Below are 20192 nucleotides of genomic sequence, written 5' to 3'. Positions count from 1 at the left end.
TACCTCCTACTGGTGATTGAACCCACAACCAGGCATGTGCCCTGACCGGGAGTTGAACTGGGGACCTCTTGGTTCCTGGGTCAATGCTCAACCACTGAGCAATACTGCCTGGACTGTAAGATGCTTTAAACCCTGCCTAGTAATGTGACCTGTGGCCCAGCCTCTTCCTGGACAGGCAGTCTGGATGGAAGGGCCAGGGAAGTCTTTAATTTCAGCCCATCAGGGTAGGAATTGGTAGAAAAATCACACTCAAATTGTAGAGGTGTGGGGGGATGAGGGTGAGTAAATAGGTAGAAGACATGATTTTCTGTGCCCCCAAAGAGTTGAAAAATTACTTGAGGATAAACATTATACCAAGATTAAATGTCCAAAGAATAAAATAAGGCTGTATAATATGACATACTAGCATGGCTGCTCTATTCAAGGTACATTTATTGGGCCCAGGAGATGCAATGAAGACTAAGTTGTAGAGTTAGTTAGGAAGGGCTTTCTGGAGAAGTTGAGGCATTTGGGGATCTCGAACAAAGTGAAGAATTTGAATTATTATTTCTGTATCAGTCACTGTTTTAAGGATATTATGTTTATTATCTCAGAATTCTCACAACAATAATATGAGTGGGTACCATTTTTATCATTCCCATTTTACAGATGAAGAAACTGAGGTACAGACAGGTTATCTAACTTGTCTAAAACTACACAGCAGGATTGGAATGCTGGCAGTCTGACCCGAAGGGCTATACTCTAACTTGTGGTGGTATTTCACCTTTAACAAAGGAATTGAGAATTTCAATGAAGAGAAAAGCTCAAATTAAAGTATGAGATAGAAGAAACAAGGGTATGGGGAACTTAACTAAGGCCAAGGGTGCACACGCCAGGCACCTCATCTGTATCTTTTGTTCCTACAGGTAACCAGCCTGTGGTTGGGGCTGCATGAGACACTCAGAGCACGAGATGCCAGTAGTGGGTGACTGGCTTGAAGAATCTAGAGCAGAAAGTCAGTCCACAGTCCCTCTGGCTCCTCGTTTGTGTTCTTGCTCCTGTATTAGGTAAGAAGGTAAATGTATGGCCCTCAGGGACACACCGAGGCATCTGGATTTTATCCAAACAGTGCCAGTGCCAGCCCTTAGATAGGACCAAAGGTGCTCTAGGAATAATCATTTGCCAGATGTGTGCATGCAGGAGGGCAGGAACAAGGCCTTTTCTAATGAGCAGAAGTAGGGTAAGAAAAGCCTGGTTGTTGGGCAGGAGTAGAGATGCAGCTGGGGTTGGAGGGGAAATGGACCCAGAACACTTGTTTGAAGATTTGCCTCTTAAGACTCTGAGATAAACAAGGGAGGTAAAATGGTTTCTCTGAATCTGTGGGTTTGGAAATCAAACCAGATATAGAATGATGGTTTAAGGTGGAAGAACAGTTGTCAGAACTAGAATACATCTAAACACCAGGATAAAACAAAACAGCCAAAGCAAATTTTCGGGTTACTTAAATTAGCAGCCTCAGACAACTCCTGGGAAGCAAGAGTGAAGGAAGGAATGGTGAATGAAAGAAAAGTGAGGATAAGCGTTAACCTGTGGGATTTAATACATGTTAGTTTTCCTGTAAATATCTTCACAAATCAAATCCTAGCTTTAATGTATCAGAAATCCTTGCTATTTTTAGATAAGACCTGTGGTGAATCTCTTTGTCATCTTGGGGATGGTAGCCCAGCCCCTCAGCTCTGACCCTACTGCTGTGTGTAATCTTGGACGAGGCTCATAATCTCTTTGTGTGAAAGTTATCACTTCTAAAATCAGGCAAGACCTATCCTGCCTGCATTTCACTGAGCTCCTGTGAAATAACATAGGAGGAAACTTAGCAAAAACGGGAAACACAGCCCACAAAGGGATGATATGTTATCTGTAAAATGCAGATAACTCTGACCTCAACCCCCACAGTTTTCATAACAGTGAAGATTAACTACTTTTTTTCAATTTCCAATTCTATTTCCAAATGAAAGAGTGCCTGCAGGGGCAGGAGTTGCTTTCCCGCCATTTCTCATCTCTAATTGATCCAAGTGCCATAGGCATTCATTTGTGCTGTTTGAGGCAATATTGGCCCCTTGCAATGGTTGCCTGTCTGAGAATGAAATTAATTAAATGGGAATCACTTTTAGAGTTTTGACTGTCTTCTTAATCTAACTAGGACAACTCCTGCATGGGAGTTCCAGCTCTGCTTGAAATTCACAAGTGACCTTTGGTTATCTGCTTCCTTCGCTTCTCTTTGTGGGAGAGCCCTTAAAAACTGGAGCAAGTGAAAGATTTATGTGATTTGAAAAGAAACCCATTTATGTTTGCCTTTTGCTGGTTTATGGATTGGAATTTTTTTCTTAACTAATGTGAGGTTTTTATGTTATGTATGTAGTAACCCTCTGCAGTATTTGTCATGAATACTTTTTTCCAGTTTGTTCTTTTTTTTTTTTTTTTTTTTACTTTTGTTTTTCATTACAAAGGAATTCATGACATTGAATTTCATGTGCTTTCTTTTTTGACTTCTTTTGTTGCCTTCAGATGAACAAGCTTGTTATTCTTTGAGAGCTCTAACACTGATTCTGTTTTTCATCCTTTGATATTTCTTAAGGTTTAATTAAAAGAAGTTTCTTGGGGGAAAAAATTAGAGCAGGCCACCTGGATTTTAACTTGAGTCATAATTGCTGCCATTCATTAACCTCCTGGCTGCCCTGCATTCTGTAAGGCAGTGTCCGACTGTCTGACCTACAAGGTGACCACAATTACCGCTGCTATTCTTGGGGCACATTTACTGGAAACAAATGACCATCTCTTAGACTGCAGTCTCTTAAGGGTAAAGACCAAGGCTATTAACTTCACAACCACCAACATAGATGCTCTCAGGAGCCATTTGCTGGTGATAATAAAACACCTCATATTGTTTAGCACATTATAATTTACAGAACATTTTCACATATATCATCCATTATTAACATTTGACTGAGCCTTTCACAGAATTTTACCCATTAAAGATATCAGTTGTGCCTGCTGATATACATTTAAACTTTGGCTGTTGTAACTCATATATTTTAACAAAATCTATTGGAATTGTGCTTCTTAATTCTGGCTACATAGTAGAAGCATGTGGGGTTATTATGAAAAACTAGAGGCCCGGTGCATGAAATTCGTGCATGAGTAGGGTCTCTAGGCCTGGCTGGTGATCAGGGCCAATCTGTGTGGCGACTTGCAGGTCAATCAGGGGGCCCCCACTGGCACCTGTCTTGGCTGGCCTGGGGCCTGTGGGCTGGGGGCAGCTCCTGTGTTGAGCGTCTGCCTCCTGGTGGTCAGCGTGTGTCATAGCAACCAGTCATTCCACTGTTGGGTCAATTTGCATATTAGGCTTTTATTATATAGGATACCAGTGGCTGGGTCTCCACCCCAGTCCAATTGAATCAAAGCAAGGTTTCATTTTGTTTTGCTTGTTTCAAGTTGCAATGTGGTTGGGATGTACAGCCAGACATGAGCACTGCTGCTACACTAGAAAGACCACAAAGTGGCAAAAAACTGCGTTCCAGGGCCATTCCTGCCACCAAAGGGCTGTGTACCATGGATACATACAAAAAAGGGATTCTAGATCCAAAACTACTAATCCGGAAGCAGTTCCTCAACTTTTTTTATTTGTAGTCTTGGTAAAGGAACATGGCCTTGAAGCAAGTATTACGTGATGTGTTACTTGTAGATATGTTCCACCATCTATTCTGCCATTTCTACATTTTCTACTCACCTCTTCTATTCATTAAAGAACAAGGATCCAGGCTCTTTTCTAGGAAATGCAACACCATTATGAGACAGGCTGACTGAATCAGGGTGAGGCTGAATTTTATTGTATCTGTTGCAATGTCAATTTAGGGAGACAAGTACTTACAAGAGGAAACCCACGTTGGCTACCCGAGGAAATGCCTTGCAAAAGGCTGCCATAGCTGTAATTAGCTCATTCAGAAATGATCAAGCTCAGACAATTGTCTTGCATCCCCAATCGCACGAGACAGACTTCTAATTCGCAGTGGGTCGGACACCTACTGAGCTGGCTGCATCCTAGGGACAGATGGTCAGGGCTTGCTGATACACCCAGGAAACCTATTAATAATCAAGCACTTGGTGAGTAAATATTATGAGAAGCCTTGTGTCCTAGGATCCTTGATTTTGTATAGTCATGGTTCAGTCAAGAACAACCGTGTCTGATCTGCATAAAGATCACATAAGAGAACCAATTTACCAAGCCAGCGTATGTTTCTCACATTACAGAGGGGAGTGGCCCCTCAGGACGTTCCAGCAATTCCATGGCTGAGAGGGAGTCTGTGTTTCTTATTAATATAATTGCCTGGAGGTAAAAATGGGCAAGGTCATACATAACATTTCCCTTATAAATTTTAAAAATTTACAAACATATTTTAAAAGTATTCACAGGTAGCCGAAACCGGTTTGGCTCAGTGGATAGAGCGTCGGCCTGCGGACTGAAGGGTCCCGGGTTCGATTCCGGTCAAGGGCATGTACCTTGGTTGCGGGCACATCCCCAGTAGGAGGTGTGCAGGAGGCAGCTGATCGATGTTTCTCTCTCATCAATGTTTCTAGCTCTCTATCCCTCTCCCTTCCTCTCTGTAAAGTATCAATAAAATATATTAAAAAAAAAAAGTATTCACAGGTATTTGTCATGTAGAGGTGGCCTTATATTGCCTGCTTTCCTTGCAGTTCCTAAAATACAAATTAAATATCCCTAATAAGTGTTGCTCAATCCTGTAATGTGCTAACACCAGCTCTCTGGGTTTCCTTCCTTCTGATCATTTGAATAACCATTTTCAAACATTTCACTTCTTATGTTGCTACTGACCCACTACAGCTGGTAAAATGTCAATGAAAAGTGTCACATGTGGAAAAAGAAAACATCTGCATGTCTTTAGGTTAAGGGCTGTGACAATTCATGCATTTCTCATAGATAGTGATGCTGTGAAAAGCAGCAGAAAGTTAATGTTGTGGGAGGAAATGGGGTTAATCTGGGTCTATAGTTTGGTGGATTTCTTGAATTATTTGTTTTCCTGAATAAGAAGCTCCACTAGAACAAATGAGGTTTATCTCTAGTTGTTATTATGACAATTATCTCTATTCTATGGTCTTAGTGTTACTAGACCCAGGATGATGTGCTTCTTGGTCAGTACTGTGTACTGTCTTAGAGCTAAACGAGCTCATGTGTGTAAAGTACAATACCTGGTATGATATGTATAGCAAGTATTATGTGAGCACCAATAGTTATCATTGTCATCATGACTATTACTATAATTGTTATTATCCATAGTCCAGTCCATTTCTCAGCTGCAAAACGAAGGACTTTTTCCAGAGCTTTAATTCTATGATTTGAATCAAGTAAATGAATACAAGTTACCCTAATGTCTCTGCTTCTTGGGGTCACTCAAGCAGAGAGAGAGAGTGATGGCAGGACCATATTAGATATATTGGATGACATCTACAGTGAAATTTTACCCAGGGACTTTACAGGGTGGGGAGAATGGAAGGATTACTCAGGGCTGTAAAGCAGGCGTGAGGCCCTGAAGAGGGGGAAATGCTGAGCCAAAGCAAGAACTAGCTACACAGCAAAGAAAGGCTATAGATTCCTAGCCAAGAGCATGGATGAAGACTAAGAATAGGATCGACGAAAGCAGGACCAGTAGGTATGCTTCAGGTTCTGGAGGGGAAGCTGGGTAAATTTCCTGGGACAGGTTGTTGTCTATGGATTGGGAGACAGGGCTAAGGATATGGATGACAGAGGAAATGTTCATCAAAGACACTAGGCAGCAGGAGAGGGCAAGAGGAGAATGAACAACTTTTGTCCTGCTGGGCCAGATGGCTATGGGGCAGGATGAGGGAGGGCCTGGAAGTGTAGCCCCGAGAGCCCTCTGGGCTCACAAGTCTCCCTGATGCCAAGCAGCTTAGAGCAGACGGGCCGGTTTTATTTGGGCAGCACCAGGCATGAAGGCAGCACAAGCTCCAAGGGACAGCATCTCAGACACTCAGAGTTCCCTTACTTTATGCAACTGTGTGACAAAAGAGTTCACACGTAGGAATCCAGAGCAACATGCTGCATCGAGCATGCCCCATTTCTTCATGCCTATGGACACCTCTTCCAGAAAGACAATTCAGTTGTAATGAGTTTTGGGGACACTATAGGGTGGTACAAAGGAAAAAACTCTTAGAGTAAAGTAAGGCTGACTGGGTTTAAATCCTGGACTCTCCCACATCCTAGTCCTGTTACTTTAACTAGTTTAACTTTTCTGATAATCACTTTTCTCCTCTATAAAATAATAATAATAATAATAATAATAATAAGGCTATTTGTAAGATTGCTGCTAGAATTAAAGATAATGCATGGAAAGTGACTAGTACAGTGCTTGGAACATGGACTTCATTCCCTTTTTAAAATATAAATCATAACTCTTAGTAATAAATAAAATAATTATTTTCATATGCATATAAGCTTTATAATTCAACTTTCTACCTGCATTTCAAATTTATTATATCTTGAAAATAACTGTGATTTTTGGCAGGTCATGAAAATTTCCTGGAGGCCACATATTTCATCTATGGATTTTCTGTTGGATAGAAACACTACAGTATATATATATATATATATATATATATATATATATATATATATATATATATAGTTATAGATGTAAAAAGCATGCTTATAGTTTTCACACATTTGAGAGACCAGGAGAAAGCTTAAATTTAAAGTCTCCAGATATATATATATTTTTTCCCCTCTTTTTCTTGTTTTAAACCCTTTCTATAAAATGACTTATATTAATGGAGCCAAACTCCCCCAGGAGCCTGAGAAACTATCATGCTTCCATATCTTGACCCCTATTTTGACTCTTCTGTAAACCACTCCATCCTCAGATGTATAAATCTATAAATGTGTTGGATTAAAATTATTTTTGTATACATCCTCCCAAACTCTTCATTCCTGAAGCTCATGGAATGGCTTTGTGTGTTCCCAATTTGCCAATCTTCCCTCATCCTCTAAAGAGGATCCTGCCATTGCCAAACTGATTTTCTAGGATTTTGTGATGCAGAATAATGAGAAAAATTGGTGGAGTAAGAGGGTGAAATGTTCTCACGCTAGGCTGGCAGCGAAGACATTGAGCTATGGAGATTTTTGAAGACTGAGCAGCAGGGAGCACATGAAAGAGCAGATGGGAGAGGAAGGGGTGTTGCGAAGAAATGCATAAATTTTGTGCAACTTGTGTTTGTTCCAGAAATGAAAGTAAAGACTGGCTGTTATTTTGAAATTAATTTTTGATTGCTGGATTGTATTTGTATGACTATGTCAGAATTAATTTTTCTTATCAGTCTTATAAGGTTACATAAATTCATGTAAAAATAAGTCACACTTACAATAGCCACTTGGAGAGATGGCTAGATGATTATATTGCTTACAAAGAAAGACGTGGATAAGAAAAACAGCTTAGGTCCATGGTTTCCAAGTCTTGGGATATCTAAGACTCATTTGGGAGCATTTAAAAATACAGACTCTGCCCTGACCGGTTTGGCTCAGTGGATAGAGCATCTGCCTGCAGACTCAGGGGTCCCAGGTTCGATTCCGGTCAAGGGCATGTACCTTGGTTGCGGGCACATACCTGGTGGGGAGTGTGCAGGAGGCAGCTGATCGATGTTTTTCTCTCATCGATGTTTCTAGCTCTCTATCCCTCTCCCTTCCTCTCTGTAAAAAATCAATAAAATATATTTTTTAATAAAAATAAATAAATAAAAATACAGACTCTTACACCCCATCCCAAGGAATTTTGATGCTGTTGTTTGGAGTTAGGGTCTAGGAATCTGCATATTTCATTGTCCCGACATAATTCTAATACGGGGAGTTTAAGAACCCCACTCTGACATCACCAGACAATTTTGTGTGTCCTGGGGACTCCTGTAGCCCAACTACAGAACTATGAACATAGCAGTGTTTCTTTGGATTGCCCCTAAGAAAAGTTTTGGGGCATTCTCTATTGCATTCACATTTGCAGGGACACCTCACCTTCTTTGTAACTCAGCCCCCATTCCCATCCTTTAAATCTGTAGATTAACTGAAGACAATCATTTTTTTTTCTTTGCTTTATAGAACAGCATTTACCTAAACCCCTTTCCAACACTGAGACAAGCTATTAAATCACATTCACTGGGATCGTCTCCCTAATGCAAATTTCTACAAAATCTTAACAGAAAGATAATTGGAAAGAAGGTTGGCTGCAGACTGTAAGGAGTAATTTGTTTGACTACATAACAAAATGCCGAAATGGAAACAGGAAATATTTTTCTTTCAGGAGCTTTTGAAGAGGCTGCACTTGTCTAAGTAGAAAGGTTTTGTACCCATAATCAACTTTGGCTGTAGATTAAGCAGGTTGTCCATTTTAAAACCATACAATAAAAATATTTATGCTTATCTCCCTGGTAGGGTTTGCCCAGAGCTTTCAGAGCCTGAATTGGAAGGTGCTAGGGCCACCCACCCACTGTGTCTCATCAAAAACACCAACTGTTCTATAGGAACATTGCTCAATCTAGCCTGTTGCCATTCATTATACAGGTGACACTGAAAACTGTGATCACTGATGCAGGATTTGAAAAATGAAACAAACCATCACAAAATATCAAGTTGTTATGGGGACACTGAAGGATCAACTTTATAACTAGCCAACTCAGTCTTTGCAGGGAAGGTGCTTCTGTGACCTTTGGGAAACAGCTGTGTTGATTGGTCAGCTCTAAAGACACAGTAGGGAGACTTGGGAGCAAATGTGCCCCGAATTGGATACTGTCCACCCAGGTTACATCCTCTGCACCTGTCAGCTCTGTTTCTGAAAAATAATGGTCATATCCTGCCAAATCTGGAGATACAATATCTTGATGTCATCTTAAATTTCAGCTCTATAAAACATGTTTTCCTTATCTCAGCCACAGCTCTGCTAAGGATTAATAAGGTGGTGGTAACAGGCAATAGGAAAGGCAGATGGAGAAAAGGTAAAATCACTTTACGTTTTATATACTTGAGCAAACTTCCTTTAGGAGACTCATTCAACCAGACACCAATCTGTTAGCCCATGTCTTATCCTATCCAATAAAAGAGTAATATGCAAATTGACTGTCACTCCAACACACAAGATGGCCACCCCCATGTGGTCAAAGATGGCTGCCCCCATGTGGACACAAGATGGCCACCACAAGATGGCCTGCAGGGGAGGGCAGTTGTGGGCGATTAGGCCAGCCAGGGAAGGGAGTTGGGAGGGACCAGGCCTGCAAGGTAGGGCAGTTGGGGGTGACCGGGCTGGCAGAGGAGGGCAGTTGGGGGCGACCAGGTCTGCAGGGGAGGACAGTTTAGGGGGAACCAGGCCTGCAGGGGAGGGAAGTTGAGGGGAACCAGACCAGCAGGAGAGAGCAGTTAGGGGCAACCAGGCCGGCAGGGGAGGGCAGTTAGAGGTGACCAGGCCTGCAGGAGAGGACATTTAGGGGTTACTAGGCCAGCAGGGCAGGGCAGTTAGGGGCAATCAGGCTGGCAGGGGAGCAGTTAAGCATCAATCAGACTGACAGGGGAGTGGTTAGGGGGTGATCAGGCTGGCAGGCAGAAGCAGTTAGGGGCAATCAGGCAGGCAGGCAGGCGAGCGGGTGGGAGCCAACAGTCCTGGATTGTGAGAGGGATGTCCGAGATTGGAGAGGGTGCAGGCTGGGCTGAGGGACACCCACACACACCCCCATGCAAGAATTTTGTGCACTGGGCCTCTAGTCTCATCAGAAGTATTAAAGTTATCAGTGGAGTAAAGATGCCTAAATTGTAAAATGTAAAACTCTAACACCCAAATGCAATGATATGATTTTTAAATATTTTATGCTCTTTTACATGTTTTTTACTATAGAGGTAAAAAATTCACAGCGTGAAGAATATTTTAAAATGTAATACATTTTGAAGATAATGCTATAGTGATTAGCACATTGGCTTCCAATATCAGAGATGATGTTGTTGCCTTTTTTCAAAAAAACCATTACCCAACCAAACAGGCTGTGCTTCACATCCAGACCTATTGTTGATTTCTCAGTTGCTTTTCTTAGAGATCTGGTGGAATTAGACTCAGGACAAACACATATCACTTTACAGACCAATGAGTCTAACACTCTTTATTTCCAAGGGAAATGGGTACTTTATGTCACATCCGGTTTTGTAAAAAATGACATTCTATCCATGCTGCTGCAAATGGTAACCAATGAACTTGTCTGCATAAACGCAAAACCCATGGACACAGACAATAGGGTGGTGAAGGCCAGGGGTGGGGGGTGGGTGGGGGCTGAAAGAGATCAATGGGGGGAAAAGTTGACATATGTAATGCTTTCAACAATGAAGATTAAAAAAAAAAAAAAAAAAAAAGACTTGACATTCCAAATATTCCAATGAAAATGCAGCTGACAGCATGTCTTCACCGGCATCTGGAAAAATAGCAGAGTGAGTCACACACCTAGAGCTGACTACCTTTCTTAAGATGGTTGAATGTTTGGCTGAACAAAGTTTGAAGTGTATGGTTCTTATGAATTATACAACTTTGTCTTTTTCAACTCAGAACATTTCACCAGTTTAAAAAAGGATAGAACTACCTAAACTTGCAACCCTTAAACAATCTTTTCTAAGATGGACTAATATGACAAAATCTTTTTCTTTTAAGTAGAAGCATAATATAACTTTTATTTTACATATGTCCACAAATACTTGCACAACATACAGTGACGAGTTCTAAAGCTTACGGCATCTTTTTTCCATAGCACAGAGAAACAGAAGCTTAATGACACACAGATGTGTAGAGAGCACCCATTCCAAGAGTCGGGCTTTTTATTCTATTAAGATTTTGTCATCTAATATGACAACATCTTACTAGAATAAAGAAGCTCATAAATTTTGGTTGACACCAAAAATGAGTCCCTTAAAAGGAATCCTGGAATTTAGCAGTCCAAAACAATCAACCAGTGTCTTTAAAAAGGAGTGCAGAATCTGGCTACTTGAGATGCTTTTCTTCCACTAAAAATGAGTACCTGGTCTTCTCCCTGAGTGAACAGCAACACCTGAAGATGCCAAGGAGAAGATAACCACTGTAGGTGCTCAGTGGTGAGGGCTCAGCCTTCTGTCATGGCATTTAAGAACCATTTCTTTTTAGGTATAAGAAGTAAGGATTTTCTCCAAAAAGGTACTTAACTATATATTAAAGTTACTCATTTCTTTTTTTATACCCACTTTTCCTATACACATACCTATATAGTATCATTATTTTTAATTAATTTATTTTTTAGAGAGAAAAAGGGAGAGAAAATGAAATATTGATAAGAGAAAGAAACTTGGTCGCTGTGTCCTGCACACCCCCTACTGGGGATTGAGCTTGAACCCAGGCATGTGCCCTGATCAGGAATCAAACTGGTGACTCCTCGGTGCATGGGACGATGCTCCATCAACTGAGCCACACCATGCAGGGCCCTATATATTATTTTTTAAATGAAACACCAGGAGAAAGGTCTATGCTAAAATTTTGTGGGTTATATTAAATTGTACTAAAGGTCTGCTCATAAATGATAACTTTTCTAATAAAAAACAATTGTTATTTTAAAATATTTGTTTCTCTTTCCACCTCGCTCTCCATAAGATAGATTTATTGACTTTTTAGGGTTTACTGCTGCTTGTAAATCTAGTTGTACGAGGGAAAATGGAGCAAAAATTAAAGTGGTATTTTAAGCTGTATGATGCTGATGGAAATGGTTCTATTGACAAAAAGGAACTGCTGAACACCTTTATAGTAAGTGAAGTAGTCAAATATCCTTTGCAGAATGTTATATAGTTAATTCAATTTTCCTCCCTATGGAGTTGGTGACGGCTATGTGATAGGCTATTTTGGGATATGCATTTGGAACTGCTGAAACAATGTAAGTTTCACTATCTTATTGGTTACTGAGTGTACAACTGCAAATCATTTTCTTCTGTGTGTAGTCCACTCTGAAGTTCACAAGTTTAGCAGAGTATTGAGATGAAAAATGAAATAAACATAACGTTCTAAAACAACTTATCTTTTTTCTCTGCTTTGGTGCAGAAAGTCTTGCAAAGAGCAGCTAAAATAGAAGATGGCTTATATAACAAGAGACATGGACTAAGAATAAAGGTACCTGAGGACTAATCTTTCTGGGAGCTGACTAAAGTATTTCTGACAGATAGCTCAGGAATACCTGATCCTTTCCATCTCTAAAGTTCAGTAAGTCCTTTTATAAATCTAGCCCCCCTTTACCAACAGGGTGGGAATAGTTATTATCATTGTATGAGATAATATGGATTTCAAAGTAAAAGGTGATTAAGTGGGAGACTGTACCTAAATGAATATATAAAGTAAAATAAACATTATGAATGTAATACACTGTATAACAGAATTAGAGTTAGAATCAGATGTCTTAGAAATAATCTGGTCTAAATTCTCTCATTTATAGATGAAGGAGTTGAGTTACAAACATAATTTATAGCAGAAATATTAGTAAAAATGCAAAAGAAGGCTGGAACTATAATTTTAATTAAATACCTCAAATGGGCAAAGATGTTAAAGTTTAAAACTTTTAGTAAATGTAGAGCTAATCAACATATGGAAAGAATTCAAAAATATGATAATACTATTATTGCTTCTACTTTAATCTCACATAGATCATTCACAAAAATGTATTAAGGGGCACTGTGTAATCAAACTCCGTAAGCAATAAATTCAGAAATTCTGCATATATACTACAGGTTGCAACACAAAATTAAGAATCTAAAATGTTCTACAGAGAGTGCCTAACCCCATATTAATTTGAAAATATCTTCTTAAATAATTATATTCAAATTAACTTTAAAAACACTGACTATCTAATACAGCATACAGATGTTAGGGGAAACCTCTAAAGCAGTACCCAGAGCAGAGCTTCTTATCCTAGGATCTGTGCATAAAGGATCCCCAGGCCTTTGACACTGAGGGCAAAATTTTCCCTCTGTGTTATCCATTTTTCGGGGAGAGAAAGGGTCATCAGAGTCTCAGAAGAATTAGGAAGAACTAAAGGATAAAAGTGATCTTGTCTAAGTTTTACAGGAAAATTACATAGATTTTCATTAATTAAAATGTATAACTTAATGAGTCAAAGAAAGAGAAATATTAGGCAGCTAATTCAGTTTTTCCTGAAAGTGTTTAGGAAGAGAACAAAAAGAAAGTAGAGAAACTAAAATAATAAAAGCTCAGAGCAGACATTCATTTAGTAATTGGATACTATTTGTCTCTAATTAAATTAATAAAGATAAAAACAATAAGCTGTATTTCTGGCAAGGACACTATAAGAAGAGCACCCTTAACCATTTCGGAGGAAGTATAAATGCCTATAACATTCTTGGAAATTTGGTAATTTGCATTAAGATGCTAAATTTTTATTTTAAAGTCAACATTAGTTACTTTAGGTCAGGAAAAATATTCATTAAAGTCATAAAGATTGAAGTTCTATGACTTACATCACAGAATCACTTAAGTAAAAATGCAAAACAATCTGAAAAAGGAAAATGTTTAAATTTTTAAAATGAATTGAATGGAATATGTACTTATAAAAAAATTAGTGGTCTACGAACATACTTTCTATATTATGGCAAAAAAAAACACACAAGCAGGGTAAAAAATAATACATACTGTACAATATGAGTTCTCTCAACACATGATATCAAGATGTGGAAATGGAATTCAGCCCAGGCATTAATAGATCTGAAGGAGGAACTAGATTATAGGCAGCATTTATAGAAGTGGTTAGAGCTTCAATGGTCAAGAGGAGCATTTGTGAGAAGGATTATAGGAAAGGATTTCTTGGGTAAAAGTCCTCAAGTCAACAGCATGAAGGTTTGAGGAGACCATTGTGATGTGAGAACGCAGTGTTGAGTGTTTGAGTCAGACCTTAAATATCTGAAGAGGCAGCAGTTAGAGGGATGATGTTCAGGAAATGCCTGCATTTCTAGAGTTTGTTGGGATGAAGGATGCCTGGGTTTCTCCATGGATCAGATATGGGTCACTGGGAGAAGAAGCTGTGTTAAAGTTGTCTTGGATCTTGTCCAGCTGAGCCCCTTGGAGAAGTGAGGCAACCTCAAAAGAAGGAAACTGGAGATAGATCTAGAGAATGGCTCTCAACCAGGAGCGATTGTACACTCCTCTCTGGGAGATGTTTGGCAATGTCATGGGATATTTCGGTTGTCAGCTGGAGAGCTGGGGGCGGGGGGGGGGGTGCAGTGCTACCATCACTTATTGTTTAGAGACCAGGGCTGCTGTTAAACATTATGCAATGCATGGGATGATCCTGAACAAGAGAGAATTGTCTAGTCCAAGATACCAATTGTGTATATGTGTTGAGAAACACCTGGAGACTGTAGAGGAGCCTGGAAGGATCAGCTGAAATCAAAATGCATGTTTATGTTTAGAGAACTGCAAGAGAGAGTCTCAGTAATAAAAAGGAGGCAGGGGGCAGGGGGGACGGTCCTCAGAAAAAGAGTAGACTTTAGACATCTGCCATCCAGAGCTCTGAAACTAGATAACCACCACAATACCAAGTCAGAGCTCTGTTGCTTCCATTTCTTTCACACCTCCTCCTGCTCCCACTCAGAGAGGGGCCAGAGAAAAGCTCAGCCAAATGCAGGAGAAAGAGCATGTGCTAAATGAGGAAGGAAACAAACTATGCCTCCTTGCTCTCTCCCCACATGCTTCTCCTATAAGAAGAGGGAAGACACAAGGCACACTGACAATTCCCTCCAAAAATATTATCCCCTCAAGCTTTGTCACCATCCAATCAAGCCTTCACTCTCACGGACATTGCCAGGGGATGAGTGGTGGGCAACTCCTAGAAATTTTATAATCTTTTATTATGACTCTTACATGTGGTCTAGTATCAATTCAGGATGAGGGAATATGGAGGCCTACCCACATTTTCTAGGTGTTGGGGTCTCTGCTAAGACACTGAAAAACCCTAAAAACTTCATATAATAAGACTAGAGGACTGGTGCACAAAATTTGTGCATGGCGGGGGTGTGTCCCTCAGCCCAGCTTGCACCCTCTCCAATCTGGGACCCCTCAAGGGATGTCCAACTGCCCATTTAGGCCCGATCCTGGTAGTAGGATCGGGCCTAAATGAGCAGTCGGACATCCCGCTCACAATCCAGGACGCGGCTGGCTCCCAACCGCTTGCCTGCCTGCCTTCCTGATTGCCCCTAACCCAGGGGTGGGCAAACTTTTTGACTCGAGGGCCACAATGGGTTCTTAAACTGGACCAGAGGGCCGGAACAAAAGCATGGATGGAGTGTCTGTGTGAACTAATATAAATTCAAAGTAAAGGAGCGGAGGGGAGAGCAAGAGAACTGGATAGAACAGCTGGATCCGGCCTGCGGGCCATAGTTTGCCCAAGGCTGCCCAAACCGCTTCTGCCTGCCAGCCTGATCACCCCCTAACCACTCCCCTGCCAGCCTGATTGATGCCTAACTGGTCCCCTGCAAACCTGTTTGCCCCTAACTGCCCTCCCCTGCAGGCTTGATTGCCCCCAACTGCCCTCCCTTGCAGGCCTAGACCCTCTCATCTGCCCTCCCCTGCTGGCCTGATTGCCCACAACTGCCCTCCCTTGCAGGCCTGGTCCTTCCCAACTGCCCTCCCCTGCTGGCCATCTTGTGGTGGTCATCTTGTGTCCACATGGGGGCAGCCATCTTTGACTACATGGGGGCAGCCATCTTGTGTGTTGGAGTGATGGTCAATTTGCACATTACTCTTTTATTAGATAGGTGCTCCATAGATGTAACCATCACTCTAAGTATTACCCTATGTTTGATGGTAAGACCTCAACTTGTTAAAGCAACAAGTGGTGCTTTGCCACTATTTATTAGGATTAATCCTGGCTTCAAGACTAGTAGTGCTTGGGAAGCAGTAAAATAGATAGTCATATTTAAGACCATGCCCTCTAATTGAAATGTGTTGCCACCAGTGCTTCCAAAGATCCCTTGATGTTCAATCAAGACAGTTATGTTCAAATTTATTCTCTCTGTGTTTCTAATTTATTCTCTCTGTGTGTCTCTCTCTTTCATTTTATTATGAGTTTCTATGTCAAATGTAGGTCATTTAATTTAATCACCTTGGGTAGGGAGTGGGGCGGGGGGAGAACTGGAAGTGTCATTTTCCCTGATTCCCCTGAAACTTTTTACGAAGAGGTGCTGGCAGAGTGTGAGAGAAACTCAGTGTCTTTCAAAGGCATACCTATCTCTTCCCAGTCGAACATTCTATAAGAGGGCAGAAAGGACCAGAGGTTCCACTGTCAGCAGCCAGAAAGGAAGCCTTAGAGACTTACAGATCATCCTTTTATGTTCATTCATAAGGTCAAAGACATTAGGTCTGAAATGGAAAACGTTGTCTGTTTTCTGGGTCTGTAATTGTTATGACAGTGACTGCTACAAGTTTTTTCTCTGGTGGGCTCTTGGCATCTTTTGTGACCTAACAGGTTGAACAGATCCCTCTGTGCTGTATGGAATTGAACTTCAGACTGTACTTTGTTCATTTAACTTCCAAGCCTCATTACTAAGAACTGGCATACAACCTTTTATTTTTAACAATTAGAACAGGTTAGATAGCAAAACTGATATGTACACATCCCCAAACTCTGTGACATTGGGGTAGAAATGTCATAAAATGTATTTATTTCCAGCAAAGTTGAATTCTCTGATTTAATTTCTCTTTGCAGACTGTACAAGCCCTTAATGGTCAGCAAACTCTGAGTCCTGAAGAATTCGCCAACTTGGTATTTCTTAAGATTGATATAAACCATGATGGTAAGGCAGCTACTCTCCTCAGGATCAGTTTTCTTCCAAAATAAGAGATGGTGGTGGTGGGAAGTGCCATTCAGACAAAAGCATGAATGTTTAAAGAGATCCCTAGTAGTGATATCATTTGAGCTACAGAATTTGACCAGTCTAATGTTTTCCAGTTGGTACAATTTAATTGAGGAAATATTTATTGACCATATTTATATTCAATACATTGTGCTTGATATTTTAACATGGAGAGTAAAGGGAGATACAAGGAAAGAAAAGTAGAAGAATATGAGATGAAGGGCCCTCTGCTGTTTGCTCTGGGATATGTTCCAGTATTATTTCCACTCTACCAGAGGTTTCTTATAAACTTACAAAGAAACTTTAACGTTCCTTACTGAAGAAACCCTTTTTTCAATTATGCTATCTTCTTCTAGTATTAATTACTGTTTCTTCCCATTGGCTACACATTTCTGGAAAGAGCTGTCCAAACTTGCCTCCGTTTCTGCTCTTTCTGTTTATTTCTCCATCTGCTCTTTCTACCCTAAAATATGGATTCCTCTTTGGGTCAAAGAAGGTTCACTTCTTCAGAGGTAGAATGAAAAGGGAAGACAGATATTCCAAGAGAAGAGAGAGTGCTTACACAATTGGCTAGGTGAGCATATTAATTTGAGATTGAGGCAGCATATCTAGGAATGGTCCTCAAAAATAACAAAGTTTGTAATTTTATAAAATACTAGTGGCCCAGTGCATGAAATTCATGCACATTAAAAGTAAATTAATTAGAGGAAATATTTTAATATTGCTATTTGCCCTTTCTCTATAATAGAAGTGTCAGAGATGAAAGAAAATTAGTAAAATGTATATGAAAATCTTCCTCCTGTCAGAATCTGGGAGCACTGCAGGATCTAGAGTCAAGTCCCCTTCCACCATCCACACGCGCTTCAAAAATGCAGGAGACCCAGACACGGCCAGCCCCACCCCCATTGGGTGAGACCCAGACCCGGCTGGCCCCAACCTCATCAAGCCCCTCGAGGGGGGGGGGGCAGCCTCAGATCCCCCAGCCTAGTGCTGGAGGAGGGGGTGTGGCCTGAGGTCCCCTGTCAAGCCCCACTGGGCAGGAGGCACAGCCTGAGGTCTCCTGGCCCAGTGCCAGGGCGGGGGGCACAGCATGAGGTTTCTCGCCCCAGCTCTGGGGCAGGGAGCATAGCCTGAGGTCTCCCGTCAAGCTCTGACGGGGTGGGGGGGGGTGCAGCCTGTGGTCCCCCATCAAGCCCCACAGGGCGGGGAGTGCAGCCTGAGGTCCCTTGCCCCTGCCAGGAGCCATGCAGCCTCAGGTCCCTGCTGTTTGGTCATGATGTTACAGTGTCCCAGCTAATTTGCATATTCCTCTATCATATAGATAGATAATGTTAGTAAGAGATTTTTAAGAAGTATAGATGTGAGGCATTGGGAGTCCAGCCATGGTTGTCATTAATTCACAGTAACTTTTTCCACAGGTTCAACCTGTCCACCTGGGTCACTTCTTATAGTGGACATTAGAGGGCAGTAGAGACCCATGTTGAGTATGGCAGTTTGCACTAGTCAAATGTGGTAGCTCATTCTGGCAGGACTGATGGTGAGGAGGCTGAAAGAGAGTTCAAATGAAATTGCCATTAGGAATGAGCCAAACAACTGGACAAGAGTACAATTTTCAGAGAAAATATTTGGAAATAATCAATACCGTCTATCCTCCTCTTAAGGAAGATCTAGTTCTACATCAGCCTCACCTTAAACTAAAGTCAGAAAGCTCACTTACTAGTTTACCAAGATCAAAGCATTTGGTGTAATTACTCATATTTGGGTCTCTACAGATTGAAAATAAAATAAGTGAGTTCATATGAAAGCTAGCAAGGAACACATGCAGATTAGGCAGAGATGATAAGGAAGTTTAGTGAAGCTAGAAAAGGACCAGAGAAATGGAGAATGGAAAGTCTTATGAAGTCAATGAAACCTTGCTTGGAATATACAACCAAAAATGGTGATCACCAAACAGGAGAAATGCTGCAGATTTTTTTCTGCTTTGTTGCAATGTTTAATTGTAGAGATACTCCAGGATGGCAGAGATTAGATTAGAGAGGATAAACCATTTCTCCCTGGGGGCCAAAATCATTGATTGAAGGATGAGATAGGACATCACAAATGTGTAAGACTTAGTATACAGTTATTTTCAAAAGTCAGGTCAAGCATGTTTGAAAATATCTATAGATCCTGTTTCTAGTGTGGGGAGAAGTGGGATAGAAAAAAGGTGCCCTTCTTTGGAGAAATATGAGGATTGTAGTATCCTTAAGAAGAGGCTCAGGGAGAGAAACCAAGATGGCGGCATAGGTAAACACCTAAACTGCTGCCTCGCACAACAATTTCAAAACTACAACTAAAAGACAGAACGGACACCATCCAGAACCACAGGAAAGCTGGCTGAGTGAAAATTCTACAACTAGAAGGAAAGAGAAAAGCTCACAGAGAATTGGAGGTACAGCAAAGGGTCTTTGTGCGTGCAGAGAGGAAGGGTGGCTGAGAGCCTGGCTGACTTTCTCTGGCGGAAGGGGGAAGGAAGCCTCCGACCGCACTGAACCCCAGTTCTGACTGCACTGAACCCCAGTTCCGGGCGAGCCCCTGGGGACCCACGCTCTTACTGGGGGAGTCTGGACTCTCGGGCGGAGACTCGAGCTGGGAAAGGCAGAAGTCTGAAGGCGTGCGCAGGCCAGTGCACACAAAGGCTGCGGAGGTTGCCACAGGCTTTCCCTGGTGGAAGGGAGTCAGAGGCTCGTGACTGCACTGAGCCCCAGTTCTGACTGCAGTGAACCCCAGTTCCAGGCGAGCCCCTGGGGACCCACGCTCTTGTGGGGGGAGTCTGGACTCTCGGGCGGAGACCGGGGAGCCGGGGAAGGCGGAGGACTGAAGGTGCGCACATGCGCACAAGGGCAAGGCTGACGGGAAGCCAAGACTGAGACTCCACCCCATCCAAGCTGAGCACAGAGGCTATTGCAATTTGGCAAGTCTAATCCTATAAGGTTGTCTACAGCACCGAACTTCTCCCAGCATAGACACAGCTGATCCTTACAGCCAACTGGCCTGGAGGTCAATTCTTCCCAGTGATACCAACAACAATCAAGACTTAATTACAACAAGGCTGTACACACAGTCCACAAAGGGGTGCACCAAGAGTGTCCACCTCATGTTAACTGGGGAGGCAGACCCACTGGGCCATATTGGAAACCTAGCACACAAATCTACCTTACCAACTCAGGGAAGCAGTGAAAATGCGGCG

The 20192-nt window shown here is 41.6% G+C and overlaps 1 protein-coding gene across 1 annotated transcript in view; it reads left to right on the top strand.

The window, feature by feature from the left end:
- GUCA1C (guanylate cyclase activator 1C) overlaps nucleotides 1–20192 on the top strand; it is a gene marked incomplete at both ends in the record, with an annotated part of 42120 nt that overhangs the window by 11101 nt on the left and 10827 nt on the right. Inside the window, 4 exon segments of the mRNA XM_080654677.1 lie at nucleotides 5697–5701; nucleotides 11710–11740; nucleotides 11742–11855; nucleotides 16816–16903. Coding sequence (XP_080510803.1) covers nucleotides 5697–5701; nucleotides 11710–11740; nucleotides 11742–11855; nucleotides 16816–16903 — 238 coding nt within the window.

The sequence above is a fragment of the Plecotus auritus genome (genome assembly GCF_963455305.1).
Source record: "Plecotus auritus genome assembly, chromosome: 2".
NCBI classification, from domain to species: domain Eukaryota; kingdom Metazoa; phylum Chordata; class Mammalia; order Chiroptera; family Vespertilionidae; genus Plecotus; species Plecotus auritus.
This window is presented reverse-complemented; position numbering and strand designations above follow the sequence as displayed.